The sequence below is a fragment of the Watersipora subatra genome, chromosome 11 (genome assembly GCF_963576615.1).
Source record: "Watersipora subatra chromosome 11, tzWatSuba1.1, whole genome shotgun sequence".
NCBI lineage: Eukaryota > Metazoa > Bryozoa > Gymnolaemata > Cheilostomatida > Watersiporidae > Watersipora > Watersipora subatra.
Genome location: NC_088718.1, coordinates 2,881,011 through 2,905,787, shown reverse-complemented (window position 1 = coordinate 2,905,787; position 24,777 = coordinate 2,881,011). Strand labels below are relative to the sequence as shown.

The 24,777-nt window shown below is 37.3% G+C and overlaps 2 protein-coding genes across 2 annotated transcripts in view; one reads left to right on the top strand and one right to left on the bottom strand.

Moving 5' to 3' along the window:
• Positions 1-9,036: 9,036 nt before the first annotated feature.
• On the bottom strand, positions 9,037-11,393 carry LOC137408700 (uncharacterized). The gene is made up of 3 exons (XM_068095275.1): positions 11,310-11,393; positions 9,282-10,447; positions 9,037-9,055 (listed from the first exon to the last, which is right to left on the bottom strand). Exons 1-3 carry the CDS (start codon positions 11,391-11,393, stop codon positions 9,037-9,039), a joined length of 1,269 nt encoding a protein of 422 aa, XP_067951376.1.
• Positions 11,394-17,280: 5,887 nt separating this feature from the next.
• LOC137408435 (uncharacterized) overlaps positions 17,281-24,777 on the top strand; it is a 154,522-nt gene continuing 147,025 nt past the window's right edge. Inside the window, exon 1 of the mRNA XM_068094963.1 lies at positions 17,281-17,292. The gene's annotated coding sequence lies outside the window, so the exon portion shown is untranslated. The remainder of the gene's footprint in view (positions 17,293-24,777) is intronic.

The window sequence follows — 24,777 nt, the reverse complement described above, 5'->3', positions numbered from 1 at the left end:
TGGCTACTCAGCGCTGACTTCCACAACATCAAGCATATTTTAATAATTAAAACAAAAACTGTTGGCTGTAACTAGTTCATCTACTATTCTACTAACTCTATTATTATACTGAATGTCCTTGACCTTGTTATTATACATTGTTGTAACTTTGACCTGATTAAATAAAGGCACTTCCTGTCTGAATATCTAACATGGTGGCAGTGTGTCCTCTTTTGCCTTGAGAACTATCTATTTAACCCAACTCTTAGCTGATTGCTAGTAGCCATCTAGTGCCTATTCTTAGCTGACAATCATGTCTAAGCTTGAGGCGCCACAAGGATTTGACTTTTCATCACCAGCATCGTTTCCGGAATGGTTGAAGCGATTTAAACTGTATAGGGTAGCTATTGGCTTGTTGGATAAAGACGGAGGTGTACAGATAGCAACCCTCCTATACACTAAGGGTGGAGATGCTGAGCAATTGAATGAAGCATTTAAATTTGCTGATACTAAAGAGAAGGATTTTGATATAGTTTCTAAGAAGCTTTTGATTATTTCAACCCAAAGCGGAACGTAATTCATCTTAAAAGTATATTTCATGCAAGAGCTCAAAGAGCAGACAAGAGTATTGAGAGCTTTATTAGAGAATTATACAAGCTCAGTGAGCACTGTGAGTTTGCAGCAGAAAGAGACAATACTATCAGAGACAGATTAGTCGTTGGACTGCTAGATAAAGAACTGTCTGCAAAGCTACATCTGGGGGAAAACTTAGACCTTGGCAAGGCTATCAATATGTCTCGACACCATGAGCTAGTACAAAATGAGGTTGCCAAACAAGAAGAGATTGATTCAATTAGCAGATCATCTGCTAGCTGTGGCACCAGCCAGAAGAATAGTGACAGACAGGCGGTAATACAATCGTATGCCAACTACCCAGAAGCCATTAACTGTAATAAATGTGGTCTTAAACACAAGAGAAGACAATGCCCAGCATTCGGTAAACAATCTCACCTTTGAAGCGAGTTGCAAAACATGGACTGGAACTAAACAACGAAAAATGCTCATACAGGTAATCTAAAGTCAAATTTCTGGGCCATATGTTCGATGCTAGTGGCATGAAACCAGACCCATTCAAGCTGACAGCGATTGAGGCCATTGGTAATCTCAAAGATGTTCATACTCTGCGACGTTTTCTTGGTATGGTAAACTACAAGCTGATGCATGCCGAACCTCTCACAACTCGCCAGCCCACTAAACAAGCTGCTAAAGAACGACACTGTCTGGACCTGGGAACAACCACAAGAGAAGGCGATCAAGGCCATAATAGACCATCTTAAAGGTTCTCCCGGCCTTAGATCCTACGATAATAAACTCCCAGTTTATCTGTATGCGGATGCATCTACTGATGGTTTAAGAGCAATGATCTTTCAAGAAGGTCGTTGTGTCTTTTGCATCCCGCACTACTAATGAGACCGAAAAGAACTATTCCAACATAAAGCGTGAACTTCTTGCGCTCGTTTGGACTTGCAAAAAATTTGACCAATATTTGCGCAGCTTGATGAAATTTGATCTAGTCACTGACCATTCCCCATTAGTCCCCATGATTAACTGAAAGGACACATTCCCACCCCATCGTCGCCGTTTACTGATGCGTCTCATGCGATATAATCTGTTGGCAAAATATCGTCCAGGGCCACAGATGGTCGTTCCTGATACTCTTTCTCGATCAGCAGACCCTAGTGACGTGCCAGACGTAAGAAATAAAGGAGCATCTCACCTCAGAACAATTCTTTCCATATCTGACACTAGAATATACAGCATTATCAGAGCTACACAAAAAGATAGCATCAAGGTAGAAGCGCTTCATTATACTCTAGATGGGTGGCCCAAATACAGCAAAGATGTTGTCCCAGCACTACACCCTCTATTTCATGTACGCTCCAATGCATTCGTTGCAGAAAACATGCTTCTCTTATAGAAGAAAATAGTAATTCCAGAGTCACTGATGGAAGGCATACTTGCCGCAATACGTGAAGGTCATTGGGGGTTGGACAAATGCAAATCTAGGGCAGCACAGGCAGTTTGGTGGCCAAGCATAAACAGTGATATTCAGTCCCACATAGCAGCATGTGAATTCTGTAACAAGCATAAGCCCGCCAATCGAAAAGAGCCCATGATTTCACAGAGTATTCCTAAGAGTAAATGGCATACCATTGCGACAGACTTACTTGACTACAAGGGTTCAAAATACTTAGTAGCCCCACATAGCAGTTGTAGAATTATAGTCGTTACATTGAGATTACCCGCACCCAAAATGCCACATCACATATTGTTATCCAGAAGCTCAAGTCCATCTTTGATCGCTGGGGAATCTCCATCAAACTACTTAGTGACAATGGTTCTCCCTATAATAGTTATGAATTTGCCAAGCTCATGACTGACCTTGGTATAGACCATGTGACTAGCAGCTCGTATAACCCTCAGTCTAATGGCGCTGCTGACAGAGCCGTTCAAACAGCCAAGAAGATCTTGTCACAAGATGACCCAACAGCTGCTTTAATGATATATAGATACTGGATACAGCCCTAACGCGGTAATGTTAGGTGCTGGCGTTAGAACATCACTGCCCAGGCATTTCACAAAAACCATTCATTGAAAGAGTCATGAGAAATAACTTACAAGCCAAGATATCTGCCAAGAGGTATTACAATCGCTCAGCTCTCAATCAATCTCTCAATCAGTTGACATCTGGCTCTCCTGTTCGAGTACGAACCAATGGGGAGTGGAGCGACCAGATCTATGATGTAATGAGCGCGGCCAGAACACCCAGATCATACGAGGGTCAGTCAAAAAGTAGTGGGAATTTGGTCATAACTTTTGTTCTATTTTATTTAGCAATTTAATATTTTCTAGACTTTTATAAATGGGGGTTCTTATCACTTACCCAAAAAAATCATCATTTTAGTGATTCAACTACAGTCATACTTCGACTTACGAGCTTAATGCGTTCCGAGAGTGAGCTCGTATGTCAATTTACTCGCATGTTGGTGCAATTTATTTATATATAGAACAATTAAATATACCTATATTGATTGGTTTCTATACTCTAAAAAGTGCAAATAAACACTCATAACAAGATATTGTAACAGAAAAAACATGTTGGTTATTGTCCTAACTTACTACATGCTTTCAAAAAGCAACAAATAAAAAATAATGCAAGGAAATGTGATTAATTAAAATGTAAAATTAAATACATACAGTAGCAGCTAACGCTAGCATTTGCCAGGGAGGGAGATATAACTGTTATCCTTCATTACAACAATTGAATTTAATAAATTTAGATTTTATTAAAGTCTTAAAAGACAAACTTAGAAGCAAACCTAAAAGCAAACTTTCATTTTCAACTTAACGTAATTAACATTTCGGCGTCAGAAACTTGTTGGAAGTTTCTCGCTGGTTAGCTAATTTTTCCTTTGTTTCGCTTTCACGACTAGCCGGCCGTTTTAAGATAACCCTATCTAAGGACGTTTGCCTTTGTCGACCTTTCAACGTGTTGCGATTAGGACGAACACTGGTGTCGTCACAAAGGGTTAATGCACGACCACTAGCCAACTTGTCCGAAAGTCTATTTTTATAATTTTTATAGATAGCACTGGCCTTTTCACACAGGCCTTTTCGCCTTTTAACCACCGGCCTTTTCGCCTTTATTGAAACATCGTTTCAGTAACGCTGTCACCGGCCAATTGTTTATCTCTTATCCAATGCCTGAGCAGTCTCTCCATCAGCGGTCGTGAGGATCGCTGCGTCGTTTAGAAACTATGGTTAGTCCTTTTGCAAACTACAGTAAATGCCCTGAATATAACCCTTCGGTTCGATAATTGTGGATGTATTTCTGTCATATTGCTGAGCTAACTCAATCACGCATACACATTTCGCATATTTTACAATAATTTTCCGTTTAATATCAATTGTTATCATTTGATTTTTCTTTCCATTATCTTTCATTTTACTGGCAAACTTTCGGTCTACGCACCGTACTTTTAATTCACATAAATCTGCACTGAAAATTGCGCACAAAAAACACGGTACAAACGTATAACCTGAGTAGTTGAAAAATACAGAGTGCTGCTGTTCTCATAAAACACCTCCGGCATACTTCGCAACTGACTCACGTGCTCGTATCTCAAACACTGCTCGTATGTTAGTGCTAAACCTTGCTTAAAAGCTAGCTCGTATCTCAAGTTTCTCGTACGTTAGAGCACTCGTAAGTTGAAGTATTACTGTATTTGATATTATTTATATTCAAAACAGCGGCCAAGCTGAAAACATGCTCACTCATAGAGCAAAGAGCTGTTATAAGATTTTTGAGTGCTGAAAGTGTGAAAACAAGAGTCGTACACAGAAAAATGGAACAACAATATGGGGAAATCTGTATGTCACAAACAAGCTGCTATTGGTGGGTTGATGAATTCAAGAATGGGCGAGAGGAACACCTCTTCTGTAAAGAAGAAGTTCAAATCTCAGAGAACGACACGGAAAGTAATGCTCACAGCATTCTGAAATAGAAAGGATCCTATAACTTCAGATTTCAAGAGCCAATGTTACAATGTTAACTCTAAAAATTACTGCAAGCTCCCGGCTGTGGTGAAGCAAAACATAAGGAACAAGGGCAGAGGCCTCCAGAATAAACATGTCGTGTTCCACCAGAACAATGCCCGCCCATATACTGCTGCCTGTACAATGGTTAAAATTGAAGGACTGGGCTGGGAGGTGTTAGTACACCCTCCTTATAGTCCAGATCTAGCACCCAGCAATTTTCATCTTTTTGGACCATTAAAGAACCACATGAGAGGCAAGCACTTCACTACTGATGCAGCCGTCATGGAAGATGTGCGCAAATGGTTTAGAACCTAGCGGCCAAAAATTTATTCTGCAAGAATTGAGAAACTTCCAGAAAGGTGGATCAAGCGCAAAGAAAAAAAAGGGGATTATGTTGCAAAATGAACAAAGATTTGTAGCTATATCTTATTGGAATTAAATGTTATGACAAAATTCCCACTACTTATTGACTGACCCTCGTACATAGTTCAGAATCAACTAACTGGGCACAGGTTTAGGCAAAACAGGCGCCAACTTTTGCTGTCACAAACATCTCAATCCAGCGATTCATCACCATCACACCCCACTGCACAAAGCTTTCTGCAACCACCAATACCTAGTCAGCCAGCCAATCCACCATTACCTATATTTGACAACCCCAGCCTTACTGATACCGGTCACAAGCCTCAACCTCTCAATTATCAAGTCTTGCCTAGGCGTACCACCAGGTCCGGTCATGCGGTTAATCCTCCTCATCGGTACTCGCCATAGTCGGTGGCCATCATGATGTGATGGTTATGACACTTACCAATGTGTAACATAGTTTTTCTAAACTGGTTGATATTGTTATCTGTTGCTTTTGTTGTAAAAATTGCTTTTTTTGGGTTTATATGCTCTTTTAACGCAGCTAATTTTATTGTATGTAGTTGCTTTGATGGGGAAGATGTTGGCTGTAATTAGTTCATCTACTATTCTACTAACTCTATTATTGTACCAGTTTGGTCTACCAGTACCTAATGGCGACACTGCTGGTCGGCTTACATCAATCTTGCTGTGCACTATAATTGTCTATAATTATAGAAGACCATGTCGACCCTCAGGTCCACAGTCTGACTAACTTAGTTGACCCCTCCTTTAGGTGACTAGGTCGACCCAGTCAGATATCACTAGTTGCTATATTAGACACCAATATAGCCTGAGCCTAACAAATCCCATAATACAACACTGTTGAGCAAGTTGATGATTGTGTGTTACTAGCCATAATTACGAGATTAGGAGAGAATGTGCTGCTGCCATGCTTTGTAATTAGAACAGAACAGGAAGTTGCTTTTACAAGTAAAGGTATGCGTAAAAAATAAATGAACCAATAGACATTGATTAATTGACCTAATAACCAATTAGCAGCATTTGTATATGTGAGCTTGTAACCAACAAAGCATATGTAAATTGGAGTTGTCTGCACCAATATGAAAGAACACAACTTTTAATATGTAAATGTAAACTAAACTAATGTAACCTGTAAATCAGACACAGTAACATGCGCACAGTGCGTAGGCTTGTCTCTCAACAAACACAAACTATGCTACTTAAAAAATTATAATTCTACATTGTCAACAAACTTTAATGACGAAGTCAAATGTAACAACTATTAGAAATAGAAAGCTTAGCGTGTAATCATTTTGCGTCTATAGGTGCGTTTACACCAGGCCGATTTGTCGGAGTTGTTTCAACTCCGACAAAATCGGCCTGGTGTAAAAGGCAAATCGGTTGTAAAAACTGCATCGTCTCCGTCAAAGACACAAAATCGGTGAAATGCTACATACTATGTTGGTCCGATTTTGACGGCCGTCCTTGTCGGAGTGAAACAATAAATTGACCAATCATATCTCGTAAAATTGCAAAACTTCGCAATTGCGCGGGTAATATCATTAGCAATCGTAGCAATCATAAAACATGGCTGTTTATTCCGTTGTTCCTAAAGATCAGTTAAAATTAGCATTGAAAACACTGAGCTCTGAGCAGTTAATCACAGAGTTACAGCCACGGTTCTACATATGGAACCATACGCATCCGGAGCATTTTTCACGGGCTCAAGGACAGTATGTGGATTTAGCCAAGTCGCTGAACAGTACAGGTTAGTAGGTCTAGCAATAGTGCGCAGTGTAGTGTTATCTATTGTGTAAACAGCTGATCTAGCAAAGGTAGTAAACATGTAGTAATTAAAAATTATTAATGTTTATGTTAATAGTTTGTTTATTACAACAAATTTAATAATGATCGCTTTTATTTGAACCCTCGTCAAACTGCAACCTATTTTCATCAATGCTGATGGTTTTATTAGAGATCACTCTCGTTGGTTTACCTACACAAGAATTCAATGTGTTAATTATTTATTTAGTTTTTTGTCTCATTTTAGTTCAAATTGTCAAAGCCAAGTATCAAGGGCTACGCACGTACTGGCTTAAAGAATACAAAAAAGTCCTCAGTTCCCAGAGGTCAGGTGCAGGGGCTGGAGATACTTATCAACCTTCTTGGCCATACTACACCAGCCTAATGTTTCTAGCAGCGACGGTGCATGTCAATCAGACTGAGTCGAGTATTGAGATGCCTAGTGAAGGTACGTAGTTCATATAGAGAGTTTTATTATTTGTACATGGTACATGTAACAATACCCACGCTACTGTATGACAAATCGACAACTAACTCATATTCGTCATCTTTTTCAGCACCCACAGACTCAGCCAGTCAAGCTGACATGAATAAATCCGATTCAGCAGTGTTAGCTGTACCAATTGCCTCGTCTCCCAGTCTCGAGGAAATGAATGGTGATAGTGCGCCTGAAACTGCAGTTCAGCCATCCCGGTCGCTCAAGCGCAAGAGGGCGGAGTCTGAAGAAACCAGAGCTAAAACCTTAAAAGCGATAACAGACACTATGATGACAGTGCAGGAGAGTAGGAACCCAAAATTGGATGAGTATGACTATGCTGGCAAGATGATTGCTGAGCAGCTCCGCCAAATCTCAAATAAACAAGTAGCCTCGACCACATTGTTGAAGATTCAACAAATTCTTCATGAAGCTCGGTTTCAAGAGCAACCACCGGCACCTATATATGGCCAATCAACCGAAGCGGACACTGATCCGAGCTATTTAATATTATAGTACTAACAAGTTTTCATATAATCATAAACTTATATTTTCTGCATATATATACCTTTTTTATGGGAATACTAAACTTCTCATGTACAACATGGTTACCTACTGTTCATTTGGTCCATAACCATATATTATATATTGAATGTATCCCTTTTTGTCCTTATTTTAAATATGTAAATCAAACAGTTTATAAAATTATGTATTTAAATAACTATGTAGGCTAAAATCTGAACATTTCATTTTTTTAATTTGCAACATTTCAAAAAATTGAAATGATCAGAATTCAGCCTACATAATTATTAAAAAATATAATCTAACAGCTGCTTTGTTTATATATGTGAAACAAGGACAAAAATAGGAGTAATTCAACATATAATTTATGGCCATGGACTAAGTTTACTATGGCGCCTTACAGTGCCTCGCCTTGCGCGTTCACAACTCGAGTTGTACAACTCGAGTTGCACAACTCGAGTTGTGAACACGCAACGCGACTTTTCAAAAGTAAGGTGCAATATATCGGTATTACGGTAGCATAACCGTAGATCTAGTTATATTAACAATGGTACATCAATAGGCACCCGTTAGCTAATAGAAATTAAACTGTATGTACTGTAAAACTAGAGCTAATAGCGAATTATTAGAATTATACTGTGCCGAGTTTGCAACTCGAGTTGTGCAACTCGAGTTGTACAACTCGAGTTATATTTACAAACTCGAGTTGTACAACTCGAGTTGCAAACTCGGCACAGTATAATTCTAATAATTCGCTATTAGCTCTAGTTTTACAGTACATACAGTTTAATTTCTATTAGCTAACGGGTGCCTATTGATGTACCATTGTTAATATAACTAGATCTACGGTTATGCTACCGTAATACCAGTATATTGCACCTTACTTTTGAAAAGTCGTGTTGCGCGTTCACAACTCGAGTTGTGCAACTCAAGTTGATCAACTCGAGTTGTGAACGCGCAAGGCGAGGCACTGTAAGGCGCCATAGTTTACAGACTATATTTACAGTGGATGACAAAGTTTGTAAATGAGATTTTTAGTTTTTTAGAAACGTGGTCCAGTTTATTTTGCACACCACTGTATATGTCATAAGTGTGTGATAATATTTTTACACAGATCAATAGGACTCAAATATTCAATAAACATGCACTTTACAAACTGTCTGTACCATTGAGCAAAATGTTAACTGCTGTACGGTAGATGGCAAACACCGTAATTGCTTCCATAAAAAATGAGCTCTTGTAGTGTTGGTTGATGTACATCGAATATAATAACTCATCAATCCATGACTGCGTTACCATTGCTTGACAGATCTAAAACATAGGTAATTCTCATTCACTACTGCAAGAGACAGTCTTAAATATGCTCACCAAACTACAGGTGAACCGTGTGAAAAATTTTGAAATTATTGCAATTATTTGTATCCCTGCACACAAATTGCTGATGAGAAATGTCAGAACACAAGAGATGAATTTCAAGCAGCCTAGTTATAAAATGCTTTAAAATCAAGCTCACCTGTATCATTGTAACAATGCGTACCCTCTCTGCCACCAGACTGCTCCATCTTTGTTGAGATAATCACAATACTGTTCCCGAACCATCTTAGCAGCTTCAGTTGGTCTAACGGGTCGAGCTTCAACACTAGGTATAGTGTCTGCTAGATTAGACGGTTCTCGAGGTAATGGTGGCACTGTTCCTTCAGGAGGATGGCAAGAACTACGAATCAGATTGTGCAGAGCGCAGCAAGCCAATACAATGGTTCTAGTTTTATCTGGCTGAAGGTCAATGCGACGAAGTAAAATTCGCCATGTCGAAGAGAGAATTCCAAATGAGTTTTCAATTAGTCTTCTAACCCGTGACAACCGGTAATTAAAAATTCTTCTCTCATCTGTCAAAACCCTTTTCGGGTATGGTCGCATCAAGTGAGATTTTAAAGGAAAGGCCTCATCGGCTAGTATTACATAAGGTAAAGGTTCTTTACACCCTGGCAGCAAGCGGGCAGGCGGTACGTTAATATTATTGCTGGTCAATGATGCCTGCAGCGTACTGACTTCAAAAACACCTCCATCTGAAGCTCGACCTTGTGCCCCAACATCAACATACGTAAAAGAGTAATTGGCGTCACACATAGCCAGCAAGATAATTGATTCCTGTCCCTTGTAGTTATGGTACTCAGACCCAGCACGCCAAGGCTTGTTCATCATCACATGTTTGCCGTCAAGGGCACCAATGGCATTTGGGAAATTCCATTTCTCTTCCAAATCAGTCGAGATGTTGAGCCATTCTTGCACACTAGACGGAGTTTTAATAAAGTCGTCTTTTAAACAATTGTATATTGCTCTTGAAGTCTCGGAAATTATTTGTGATAAGCTTGCAACTGAGATATACCATTCATAATGCAGTTGAGTTAAACTAGAGCCGGTAGCTAAATATCTCAGTGTTACCATCAATCTTTCTTCGGCAGTAATAGCTTCTCTATAGTGGGTATCTAGCTTCTTTATTTCTAGCTCCACTTTCGATAAAACTAAGCAAAACTCTTCTTTAGACAATCGGAAATAATTTTGGAACGTGCCAACCCGGTTGGACGGTAGCTTGTCATCGCCAGTAGCATCGATTAGCTTGGGCACAGTTGAATAAAAAGCACCATGTATGGTACGTGATCCAGTAATTGGACCGACCCATGGTTTACCCTTTCTCAAATCTTCCTACAAATATACAGAACATGCAGTAGTACAATCATGTGAAAAGTCGGTTTGGGTCACAAACCGAGGAAAGATTTTCCCGAAAATTAATAGGCAATATATATATATATATATGAGCAACCTTTATTGTGATAATCAATAGTCATATTTTACAATATGTTTTCCACAAGGTACCACAGCTAGTAAACTAACTAAAAAGCAATGTACAACAAAAAGTATTGTTTAAACAAAAATTGGACAAACAAAAAACTCCGTGAAAATAGTTATGCATATCTATGACAACAAATTTCTAGTTATGAAAACAACCAACGTATAATGTTAAAATAGGTAAGACTAGATGGTTAATGGTATTATTGGTCAGAGAATAGTAGGTGTAGTTTGAGTTTGGTTTTAAAAGATTTTACAGGTGTTGTAGGGTAGAACACATGTAGGCCATATATAAGATAAGAATGGATAAAATTATAGTAATATAGTTTGGCAATATCAAAGTTCATAAGATGACGAATGTTATAAAATAAACGTAGGTTAGATGATGTTATTTGACATGAATGAGATGTGGTCTGGTTGATGACAAAGCCAAGTAGTTTAAAAGTAGATTGCCTTGTTAGGGTACTGTCGAATATAGAAACTGTCAGAGGGAAATGCAATGGTGGATTTACTAAGATATAGTGATATTTCGATAAATATTAGCAATATTTTTTCTAACGGTTTGTCTAACCGGGTACAGTGACAATTAATAAAATTATGTAAATTGAAACATTGATGAAAAACCGTAAACAATATTGTTAAATTAAATGTTAACAATATGAATAGCTTAAATAATTGACTATACAATGTATATCCAAATTAAAATATGCGCACGTACCTGTTTTTCTTCGACTTCATCTAAAATTATAACGGCTGCAGCTGCAGCACAACATAGTAGTAAATCGTCGTTGTCTTGTTCCATCCTTGAAAAAAATTACTTTTGACGAACTAAATTATTACTATAAGAATTATGGTAAGTTGAAGCTGTGTGGGCGTGCTATGAATCAATGGCAAGGTTATCGTTTCCGTTTATGGTGATAAGCGCTCAAAATGGATTAGGTATCGATGTTGTATTTAATTGGTTAAAATAGTGACCCATTTTGTATAATCGGAGTTGGAGTTGGTCCGGTGTAAAAGCCTCTGCAAAAACGTATTTCAAATCGTAGACAGACTAGAAGCGGTTCCAACTCAGATTTCGTCGGAGTTGAAACAACTCCGACAAATCGCGCTTTCTTTTTTCGCTACAATCGGGCAAATCTTTGTACAAATCTTTGTTTTCCGGTTCTACTACAGTATTTCGATTGTTTTTTGCTCAGCTACAATAAATTCTTTTCGTAAATTTTATTGATTTTAAGTTAAAACGCTGTTAAATTAACAAATTAAAAAACAGCGCAGCAAGGTCCCGTATTGGACCTTGCTGCGCTGCAGGCTTGTCTCGGGTGGGTCCTGGGGCCGGGCACCGCAATCTACACTGACGCGCAAATTCAAGGATATTTTAAGAAGACAATCTGTCATTATCATTTATCCCTTAATTACATTTATATCTATATTTTTAAATACTGTTAAGGTCTTTCCTCTGCCTGCAAAAAGAGGCTTTTTGTTTAATTCAATAAAGAAATATATATATATATAAATTAAAAAACAATAATATCGACTGCTACCTTGAGATTAGTTGCCACGTGATCAGTCTGCAAAATCGTTGCGGACAGAAGGTTACGGTATAGACATTTCGCGGTGTGTAAAGTATTTTTAGTTATTTAAAAATTTACCATATTATTTTTCTTACATTCTGTTTACAAATCTGTTATCGTGACTCATTCTTTAGTCATTACTTTAATTGATTTTACCTAATAATCAGATTGCTACAAAATGGTAGAGTTTTAAGCTTTTGCCATCAGCACGTGCAGAAAAGACGCAACCCTCGACAAGGGCTTTTGTAAAGTATTGTAGTAAGTCTTTGAGCGTTCTTCTCGCTAGTAGGCCTATAGCGATTTACGGCATTTGCAAACACTACTATGTGGGATCTAGTGCAAGTTGGTTGATCTTACCAAGTTTTATTATATAAACTACAGTAGCTGCATTACCCGTGTTCGGGAACAGATTTACGTAAAGCAATAGTTTTATTGAGAGTTGTCTTTCATACTGTAAAGCAACTCCAAATATGCGATCTACTGAAATTTTTGTGCTGATCAGACTGCATACATATATGCAGTCGTACATGGCAATAATGTTGGAGAGAACAATGGAAATACGCAATGTGTTTTACAGCTAGTCTACAATACATCAGTCTCGAACCACTCAAATCGGAGTTGTCCTAATTTTGTACATAGAACAGATAATGAAATTGACATTGCTAGGCAAACTGAAGTTTTTCAAACTGACAGTATTGAAAAGTTTGACATGTTTTAAGAAATTCTAGAAAATATTTTGCTATTGCACTGCTAAGCTATCGCCAGCATTTATTGAATTGAGACTTCTACATGCCTAAAACACTAATCATGACTCACCAGTTCTTCGTTTATACCCTATGTTTTGACATGGTATATACAAACTGTGCAGCAGTATTGTGGTTGTGTTGATAAAATTTATTATCAATAAAATCTACCATATAAACTGCATATGGCCTCTCGCCTTTCAAACGTAAGGCATTACATCTGGAGCATTTCTGGACATTCGTCCCATAGAAAAATTCGGCCTTATACTGTGTTGCAGGACTGTAGTCAAGTGTGAAGTTTTCTGCCCATACACGACGCCTGGTAGCAGCTGCTGTAGTTCGTGCATTTTGCTTTTGTCACCGTTTCATCTGCTCTGAAAATTCAGCTCGCCGAGCAGCTGTTGTAGCTAGTGCATCATGTTCTTGTCGCCGCTGCATCTGCTCGAAGGTTTCTGCACCTCTGGCCGCTGTAGCGGCTGCTCTGAGCCATTTGAGTCGCTGCTGAGTCGGCTCAGCAGTCTCTGCACTTCTAGCAGTTGCAGCATCTATTCTGGCCTGCTCTTGATGTACCTGTGTTTGTTCAGCGGTTTCTGCTCTTTTAGCAGCTGCTATTCTGTTTCATTGTAGGCATAGCTGTGTTTGCTCTGCAATTTCTGCATTTCTAGCAGATGCAGTAGCTATTCTGTTTCGTTGTAGGCGTAACTGTGTTTGCTCTGCAGTTTCTGCACTTTTAGCAGCTGCAGTTCTGTTTCGTTGTGAGCGTAGCTGTGATTGCTCTGTAGTTTCTGCTCATTTAGCTGCTGCTCTGCAAATTCGGTCTCTTTTTCTACGGGAATAAATCTGTTCTTGCGTTTGGGCAGTAGGCTTTTTGGGAGGCATTGTACAGCTTCAAGCGTTTCCAAAAGTGAATGAGATGGTGCGCTTTTTTGTACTATCCGCTGCTCACTTTCTTCTCACCGTCCCCTATCGCAACGCTCGGAGTGCAAGTTCTGTAGTAGCTGTGGTTCTGTAGTACTCGTAGCTAGAAAAAAGTAAAAGTAAGTCAGCTACGGAAGGAATTGAACATGAAATGGAATTACTATCACGAACAGTTGCAAATCCAACGTTTTTAAGTAGTGAAGGTGTGGCAATTCATAGAAAATAGAACATTGAATAAGAAGTACTAACCTTTTCGATGTAGAAATTTAGTAGGTAAAATGCAGTAGCAGTACCTGTGCAAGTTCTGTAGTAGCTGTAGTTCTGTAGTACTCGTAGCTGGAAAAAAGTAAAAGTAACTCAGCTGCGGAAGGAAATGAACATGTTTACTATCACAAACAGTGGCAAATCCAACATTTTCAACCCTTTCACTGAAGTAGACTCATTCATGCGTTTTCTATAGTCGACCGCCGTAGACACATTTTTGCGACTTTCCCAGCAATTGCTGGTAACTATTTTCATTATTCGTTAATAACATAACCAACGATCTTTAAAGGTTGACTTGCAACAAAATTCACATTACAGTTATTTGGTATTAAAAGATTCACCATGTCTTACTCTGTTGTGTTGTAGGTGCCAAATACGTGGAAATGTGATTACAAGCTCTTAAAAGCTCAAAAACGAAAAGTCGCCGTAGATTGTAATCTCTTTATTTATCTGACGTAGTCATTACAGTTTGGTTATCGTCTGTTCTCACGTGAATTGAAAAGATAATAAAAGCTCAATATGAAACTTATCGTAGCACTAGTTTATGACAAACACTTCGGGTTTTACCGAAGACCCCGTATCAAATATAGATGCTCGCTACTTTACAGTTTTGTTTCGGCATTATTCAATCGTCAAGTCGTAACTGATCACGTGACCCAATACTTCGCAAATAATTTTGGTAGCACTTTTCGATTATCACAGGTAACCATCAGGCTCGTCATGATTATCAGACAATAATATGCACTCCTTCGGGCTAAGGTTAGAACGTTTAACGATTTTTTACGGTAAGTTATAAGATATCACTGCTAAAAATGACAGCATTACAATAACGATAAAACAGACGCGTAAGAACAATAGACATAGTTTTATTGAATGCGTGAAGTATATTTGTGAAAGTATTTCGACGAATGAGGTTGCATGAAAGTGTAAACAGAAACCTTCCTGTAACAATTACGTCCCATTTGAGACGTTTTGGAAAGCGAATCCAAATACGGCGGTCTCCTGTGGCTGCGATTAACTGTTCGTTTTTTTAGCTTTTAAGAGCTTGTAATCACATTCCCATATATTTTGCACCTAAAATACAACAAAGTAAGACATAGTGAATCATATGATACCAAATAACTGTAATGTGAATTTTGTTGCAAGTCAACCTTTAAGACTTTTATGGTAGTGACAGTGTTGTCCAAAGATAGCCAATGTATAAAATTAACCTAAAATTTAATTTTAAATCTTTGTTTGAAAATTTTCAACTTGAAAACAAACATTTTTTGTGTAAGTTTCGAAAACGCCACCAAGTTAGAAAACAATTACTTATGTTGATGACATTATAGCCGATTCAGATTTAGATTTTTGTGATTACACAGATAATTAAAATAGCAATAGCAGCACTGACTCTGATGGGGGTGAAAGTCTTGGTTTTGTAAGAATAAGGAACATTGTAGAGGATCATTTTAGCTTCGTAGCCTCACATCGCTTTAGTATGTGAGGCTATGCACAAAGTATAGATACAATGAATTTTTTGCATAGCAGTGTTTGTTAACATGTTGGCAAAATCTACAATATAACCAAAACAAACATTCTAGATGAAGTTTCAAATTGAAAAAATATCATGAAGCAGTATCGGCAAAATGGCTGGCAGTAGGACCATAGCTAAATTTGTACATGGACGGAAGTGAAAGGGTTATGTAGTGGAAGTGTGGCAATTCATAGACAATACAACATTGAATAAGAAGTACTAACCTTTTCGATGTATAAATTCGGTAGGTGAGAACAGCGCTTTTTCTAGTGGCCCTAAGAAACAAACGTTCACATGACCTTCATGAAGGTACACGTTGGCAGTAAATATTCATTACATGTAAATTACTACTCATTAATTTATTTTATTTAATGAGTACATTTGTATAGCTGTATAGACACCTTTTTATAGGCTGCAGAACTCAGGACTGGTCTTTTTAACACGGCAGCAACTTCGCTGTTTAAAACGGAACAGTGCCGTTGGGCACTGTAAAGAGGCACGCTAACCGGATTTTTTGGTCAATGCGCCCTAGCGGTGAAAGAAAAACCACAGAATCGCCGCACCTTTATGCAAGCCGCTTGGCTCAAATCATCAGAAAAAAGTAGCGGCTAATAGTCCGATAGTACGGTATTTACTACTCATATTAATTCAGTTGGCTTCGTACGACCAAATGAAAAAATAAAGACCGCTCTATAATTTATTTACTGTTACTACTCATATTTATGGCGCCTTACACATTAATGCAGTTCGCTTCGTACGACTGAAATTCGTACGACGAAAAACAGAAAGACTGCTCTATAAGGCGGACACACACCTACACAGACAACGATTGCCGTTTATTATATAAATATGGCTTTATTAATGTACTACGTGGTTTAGTCAATGACTCAGTAACACCTGGGATTAGTTGTGAGTGCAATATACTATGTTTCCATGATGCGCAGTGCTTCGGAGTTGCGCTATCTCCGAATCATGGAAACAGCGTCTTCACACCGAAATCACTGCGCACTGATCAGTGCGAAGCCAGTGCAAATTCGCAGCAAGGAAACAGCGACTGCGCAGTGGCTGCGCATAGCTCTCATGCCGTGGAGTCGGATTCTTCGAGGGCCATAAACTAGTACAAAGGTTGTCCTGCTAATCTTGTTTTTTTTACTATTCTTCCGATCTTCTTTCACCTAAGTTTAATTATGGTCTGCATTGACGAGGATGATGAGGTGATTACTTTCCTGGACTTTGTTATCGATGCCAACACTTTTCGAAAAATAGGTGGCAAGTCCTAAATTAACGTTTAAATAATATATTACTTAAAAATACTTATTAAAAATATAATACTATGTAAAAAGTGTGTTAAGATTTGTAAAACCTTGTTAATGTGTATTGTAAATAAAAGTATAATGACGACAGAATCATAAAAAGACCGTTTATGACGTTCGGTATCCGTGATCAATTCTATTTCTCCATCAGGCGATTCGATTTATACAAATTCTCTTCTCTGGCTAATTTGCGGTATTTGCTGAAAACCACTGCGCAGCATGGAAACGTACAATCCCCTCGACTTCTGAGGGGGCTGCTTCGCAGTACTGCGCACCATGGAAACATACACAATGTAAACCAAGCTGTTCACAAATACAAGAAAGACCGTGTGCAGACCAATACCACAACAATGTATTATCAAGCAAATTAATCCTTGCAACAAATCAGAAAATATAAACTCATGTAGTCTAACAAATTAAACAAACGTACTCCAAAAATTTTGTGTATATCAATCTCAAGAAAAATGATCAAATTAGCTGCTACAGTCTGTCGTGTGAACCAACCGAATTACGAGAGATATCCCAAAAGCTATTTCTCTCTTTTAACACCTGACTTTTCCTAAGGAAGAAGAAAAGCAAGCAACTTTCTAATTACCCTAACCTTTGCTTTTCATAAGCTGGTATTCATGAAGAATAATGATACCTTCAATGCTTACAGTTGACAAACAATTACGGAACACAGGCTATTGATAACTTTGTGAGATTCCATGAGAAGTTAACTCTCAGAAAAGGCAAAGACCTGCATTTGACCAACAGTGTTATATTAAACCATAACTGTCACGTACAAATTATATCGTAATTACTAGGTAAATCAGACATGCTGATTCTGATTTTGTACTCAAAATAAAGATTGGTTCACTAACTTTCAGAGTAATAAAGGCTTTTTTACACCGTTTTAATATCGGTCACGAAAACAGCACTATCGGCACAACAAGCTCCGTTCATAAATATGTGACGTAGCCTAGCTTTTTAGGAATGGAAGTTAGGGATGTTTAGTCTGACTTAGAATGATAGAGATGGGTATCTTAAAACCCATTATTATCTAAATTCAGCCTTCAAAATAATTTCAGTCTTTTTTGAAAGGTAGAATAGCTATTTAACATTGCATATTTTAAAATTAGCTCAAAAAAGCGCGGTAACAACACTAGCTTGTTATCAAATCGCTTTTCTTAGCTCACTTTTCTCGGCGTTCTGCCTATTGAACATCATGTAACTAGCTATGAGCAATTTTAAATAGTTTATCTGCCTTTCATAAACGACTGAGATTATTTTACAGGCTGAATTTAGATAATGGGTTGAATTGGATACTGTTGACTACTATCTTGTTGATGATAGCGAATAGTTGAGGTAAAATAAAAAAATGACAATGTTTTAAGGCCTATCTATTGGATAGTGCACTATTGACTGAAGTTGTATTATTTATCGTTAAAATAAAATGAAAGTAAAAATAAAATATACTATTAAAGTAAGTTTAGTAATAGATTAATGCTGTTTCAAGTATGTGTGCATAAAGTGTGCAGGCTAAATTTATTGAAGTTTAATTCAAATCTTTTTTTATATAGTGTCACAAAGGTTTAGTATGCCGAGTGTGTTGCTCCCAAGTCTCTCAGACAGCTGTTATCCACAACGCCTGTCTCGAAGAGAAAACTCCATACACTAGTGTACATAGCGATGTTTCATTTTGCAGATCATAACAACTAAATAGATATTGTAGGTGCTGAATTACAGCAATTTAAAACACGTTTTTCCACCGTAATATCCTGTTTAGGTGGTGTTTCATTGTATGGTAACATATTAATTTGTAGTTAATTAGTCGACAGTCCGCTAGCGCTGCTGACTCCATAGTAGCGGCTCCTTATATTTCCAGCCTTATAAGCCTCACCTTCTTCTTATCGTTTACGCGATCTTTCTTTGTTGACATTTGGCACACAGAGCTGGCTCACCTGCGGCAGAGTTTCCTGCCGCGGTACTGAGACTCAGCCCAGCTACGACGTGTGAACGATTTTGCCTGCCCTGTTAATGGTCATTGCGGCATCACCAGTGTTAGTAGATATGTCTAGAATAAGGATAATACAAAATGTGAGCTTGCAAGATAACACTCCTTAACACTCTGACTGCTGCATTGCTCGTTGTGGCAAATGCTTTGGAGCCGCATTTGTTTCATTCAAAACGCGGCATTTCGTTTTGGCTCATGCTCCGTTACTACATGTTCTATTTCGCTCAAATTGACAATATTTCGTTAGAATGCTTGCAACAACATAATATGATCATTAATACTCGTCTTGGGTGACCTTATATCAAAAAGATGGTGCCGAATACAAACAGGCTTGTATTTTGAAATACAAATACAACTGCCTGGGCTCTAGTTCATGTTGCATAAAAGCTAGCCATTTCATTTTTCTGTCAAGTTATTGTTAAGAAGTGTTAAGACAAGATGAAAGCAATTTGGACAAGCTAGATTAAATTAATGTGGGGTTATATAACGCAATATAAATACAAATTGGAAGTTAATCTCTGAAAAAGTGTAAAGATCAACTAACAAATAAATTTGTATCATAAAAAATATAATTATTGATAGCAAAAACTACTTAAAATGCTTGACAATGAGCTCCTACAAAGAAAGAATTCAAATTTAAACTAAAAACGTAAAAACGGTTGACAGAAAACACCATACAAAAAATGTTAGTCGTGTTTATAAAAACGAAAAATTTCGAATCGTTGGCTTGTGCAAAACATCACTTGTTCTATTCGCGAGTTGATCGATTACTAGCAAATGTAGTGTTTCCTGTTAATATTTTATAGATGTGTAAAGGTTTATAGTGTGAACATGGGTTAAGGGAGTTGTCACAAAGTTTGGAAAGTTTTCATATTTAGAAGTTTGTTTGCAATATCGCGATTAGATGCGTACTATTTTGTCATTATCTATTTCTTTTACCACTATTAATTAAATACTCATCCTAACTGTTTTAAACTGCTTCATAAGCAATTAAATATATTTCTACTATGAATATATAAGGTTTGTAGATATTTTATAAACATATGCTCATTCACTAGTCGTTAAGTTTCATCGATTCTGCCACTGCAGATTTGCAAAAATGTGAAAATGGTACTCAGGGCACGTAAGCGTTTGTTCAGAAGTGTGAAAATGACATTCAAGGTTTTAAATTCTCAAACCACTTGTACACCGTATCAATCCTTTTATAAAAAATATTTGTTACCCGCTGTGATAAGTGACCACCTATATAGCCCAAAAGGACAAAAATGCTTATTGAACTGCTAACATGTGTCAAAAGACTTAATTTGAACAGATTTTAAAAAGATTTATAGATGTATTGGTCAATCTTAATATTATATTGCTGTGCCGTTAGGAGCATATTATAAATTACAATGTAAATTGTAATTACATTGTAATTGCAATCGTAATTACAATAAATTACAATTGTAAATTACATGAAATGTATATAGCTGTTACAGATTTTAATGATAGCCTGCTCTTGTTAAAGATGTAGTTGCGTCAAAAATGAAATTAGGACCCATAAAAGGCTAAAACATCAGCTACAATTTGATGCCATTTTTGTCTTTGTAGACCAACCCTGTCCAGAGATATATGCGTTTGAATGAGGCCCTCTTTTAAAAAGCTCACGTTCCAGCGGGTGCCAATTTCGTGACGTCACTAGCTTGTTTTCTGAAACGAAACCACGAGCGATAAATATGAGGTCGCTTCGTTAGCCAATCACGATTGCGAAATTTTTATATAGACCGTAATAAATGTTATCACTCGTAAAACGCGTTGTCTGTGATCTCGAAGAGTCTCATCGCTAGAGAATTCATGCTCATCGTTACTGATTCAACGCGTTTCAACAATTACTAAGTTATACATAGTTTTAAAATGGCTTCAAGTTCGAGCGACCGCTACTCAGAGTTATCTGAGCAACGTTTAGTAAAAGATTAGAGTAGACAGCCTATGGCCAAAGCTGACAGGCATCAGCAGCGTTTTGCTGCAGAAGAAGACAGAATGGAGGTAAATTAACTTAGAGTCTTCTATACTTTAGTAAATGTAATATTTTTTATACTCATAAATACATATACTAATTAATAAAATGATAATTCTTTGCTATCTCCAATCATCGTTTCATAGCTTATCTGCCGTTTTACCTAGCTATAATATTTTTTCGAATTTTCTTTGGTAAATTAGAATCATGATTACAAATTATTTTCACACGTAGGAAGTGGGTAAAATCGATTGATCATTACAAATCTTTAATTTCCAGAACCAAAGCTTCGAATCGTTGGCTTGGCGTACTTGTGCCTTTATTAAATGTTTATTCGTTTTTAAAATTACACTCGCAATCTATTTAACTCCCAATTTGGAAGCTGTCAATGGATACGCTTTAGAATGACATATCTATGAATGACATATTTATTGCATCTACTTTGTTTACATTCACTTGTTTTACTGATTACAGAATGTTTATGTCGTCCCACCAGCCGAAGAAGCTTTGTCAGTGTGGAAACTGCTATAAAGGAGAAAGCAAGACTTGAATGCGTGCTGGATGATGTTTTGTTTGAGTTTGTTGCAGTAGATGAATTTGTCTTATTGTATCAGCTAATACTATGTGAGTGGCCACGACTTGATGAATATTTTTAATAAAAGCTTTATGCCGAGATGAAAATATTTTTGCTTGTAAAAATTATATAATAAAATAATATTGTTGAAGATAATGCAAAACATGATTTGCAGAATATTGTAGTGAATCGGATATGGTATATGGGTGTCCGCAGAACTGGAGAATGTGAGTTCAAATCCAGTTTGCAGCAGACTTCTCATCCTTAAAACTCTATCCCTGTCTATATTCTTTTCAAAGAGGTGGTTTGCTAGTAGTAAGAAACTAGTAAGAAACTAGTACGTAGGCAATAGGTAATAGGCGACATAATGTGGGCGGGGCTTATGGGAGGCTGTATATCGTTTATATGGGTAGCTGCAGAACTGTGCTGATACAAAGACCGCGTTCTACATAAAGTGACAGGATTAAAATCTGTAGCAGGATTTAAAATTTTATTCTAGCCAACACGAGCAAATACAAAATAAGATATATGCCAATAGAGCCGCGTAAGACTAGACTTTTATCGCAAATAGCCGATGTGAATACGAGAGATAGAGAGAGGTTGCCAAACGCGTGACATCATTTTTGGCGAGGCTGGGCACGTTTTTGTGGCCTGAGCGTTTTTACGGTGATCAGATTTTTTCAGTTTTAATCTTCAAATATCTTGGCAATGCGATCGCGTAACACAACAAACAACATATCAACTGATAGAGAAAAAAAATGCTTTCTTTTAAGATCAACTTAAATTTTGACGCAACTACATCTTTATTAAGCACCTTTGTGGCAAAACTACGTATCATGAGTATGGCATACCTTGTGTGTGAATGGCATACTAAACTAGAGCTGGAACGAGACCAAGGAATGCAGAGTCGGCTCTACACTAAACATATCTTTTCAACAGCTCGTCATACAAACAACTGCACATTCTTTTGCTAGCTAAGAGGATAGGCCTATTTATATTTGTTTGAAACAACGTTATGAAAAGAATCTTACAGCTTCTAGTTTGTACATGTTTTCAAAATGTTTTATAGAGAGATGTTTTATACTACTAAACCCTTAATTGTTTCTGTGGTTAGTTATGCATTACCGATGCACCTTTGATTATTCATATTAGCTGATAGATATTCTGGCGATAGCTCAATAAGTGTAATAAAGAATTCAGCGATTTCATGGCCTTTACACGAATGAGACGAGTTCTCATTGGTCAATCTTTCATCACGCGATGCATCGCTTAAGAGCGTTTGTGTGTAGCCACTGCTTATAGTTTCAATAAGTGTCAGATACTTATTCTTATGTCTGCTATGTATTGCTTCAGTGGCTACACATTTTGTGTGTGTAGCCATTGAGTATAATACATTACATATAATAGATTATGAAATGCTAACCCTTGACATTTGATATTTTATGCAACAATAACACCATAGTCTAACGTTTGGTCACGCGCTGTTGTTTGTGACAAATTTTATTGCTGCAAAGTTGATACATGAAAGGACTGATCAGAATATGGATATTATTCATTATGTTATCAAAATATGGCCGTGTCATTGTAAAGAACATGTCAGTAATCATTAACATAATTCATTTGATGCAAATAAGATTTTGAAAAATAAATTTTGAAAATTTGATCCTGTTCAAAACATATTGCTCACGGAAAGCGCCCCTCAAAGATCAGCCTGATTGTACCAAAAGTCACCATAATAAAGATGGTCGATTACTTGCATACACACGAGGTTAACCCATTGTATTCTCACTCTCAATCTTGACACACAGTTTGCATGACTGCTACAGTTATCACTTATGCATTCATCATTTCGCAAAGTGAGAAATGGATTGAATTAAAGATGTTCGATCTCTGAAAAGTTACGGACAAACTAATAAATTTTTCAACCTCAAATTTTACAAAGATCAATCTTTAAGAAGATTGATGAAATATTCACCATGGACAATGACTGAATGATTCAATGCTATACACCGTGAGGTGTTCTTCACTCACTTAGGATGGTGGTAGCACTAGGTCGGATATGACAGTGTTAGTTTAAAAATACCTGCTTTGTTCACATTTTATCAGCTAATCTGTTAGGAAACTGCACAACTTTTGTTTATAGAAGCCACTGAAAAAGATGTACGGCGCAATTATAGCTATTCTTTTGGGGCTGCTAGTAATAATTCGAAAGATTACTGAAAACTCTTTGATACGTCAATCTTCATTGGCCAATTGATCGCTAATATGTGGGTGTTATTGAAATATGTTATGCATGATCAGCCAGCGCAGTTATGCAATCTTACGGACATTGCCTAACATCAGTGCCCTATGACATCCCCACTCCTTTACATAATGAATTTTAATGACATAACAAGTAATGAGGTGTAGTTGAGACTGCTATTCATACTCTAGTTAGCATCTATTGTTATTGATTATATAAAGTATAGAGTTACCAGTCATGTGAGAAATTGTCAAACCTGTCAGTATTAGTCAAACTTGCCAACAGAGTTCTTCCGACACAAGAGTTTTTTTCAATATGGGAGGTCTTAGGCTGTCTAATAATTATATACATGTATATGTACATTTACATATATGTGTATGCATATTTTATTGCGCTTGTTTATTCTTTGTTATATTATTTTACTTTTGCAACCTGTACAGATCATCCGTCAGCCCTTTGCATTTCCAATCTTTTGTTCTGGTGATACTAAAAAGGCAGTATGGAAACATGCGAAAGAAAATTCAACATGTGTCAGATACTTCCTCGCATGACATAATATTCAATTTCTCAACATTATTACACTAGACGCTCCTATAACGCATACCTCTTATAACATAATTTCTACAATACGTAAAGAATATATGAAAACCTTTTGCTTCGTACTATGTAAAATGTTCCATATAGCATGAAATGTTGTCGGTATAAGTTCACAAATTTGATTTGAATGACGAGAATTTCGTATTTATTAAAATTATCACTTTCTCTTTTGCCGCATTTTGGAGAGAAAACGACGTATATCTCTATTATATATACATGCGTCCTGGCAGCGTAGTTTGCTGTGAGAGATCATCAAGTATGTCGATATTGCACAGAGAATCAGTAGCTGCGCAAATATTCAGACATACCTAATAAAGGCAATGATTGATACAGAGGTGTTAGAGTGTTGGTCTACCTATCTGAATGTCACAAGTTGGAGTTTTGTTGAAAGCTATCTCTAACCTTGAACCCTGAAGACGAATAGACGGGAGGGCAGGTAGACATCACCTTTATGAT

Excerpts from the sequence above, each read along its gene's own strand:
- LOC137408700 (XM_068095275.1), bottom strand. The coding sequence starts at position 11,393 with ATGGAACAAGACAACGACGATTTACTACTATGTTGTGCTGCAGCTGCA. Across the intron at positions 10,448-11,309 it reads ATGAAGTCGAAGAAAAACAG|GAAGATTTGAGAAAGGGTAA; the intron begins GTACGTGCGCAT and ends GTATATTTGTAG.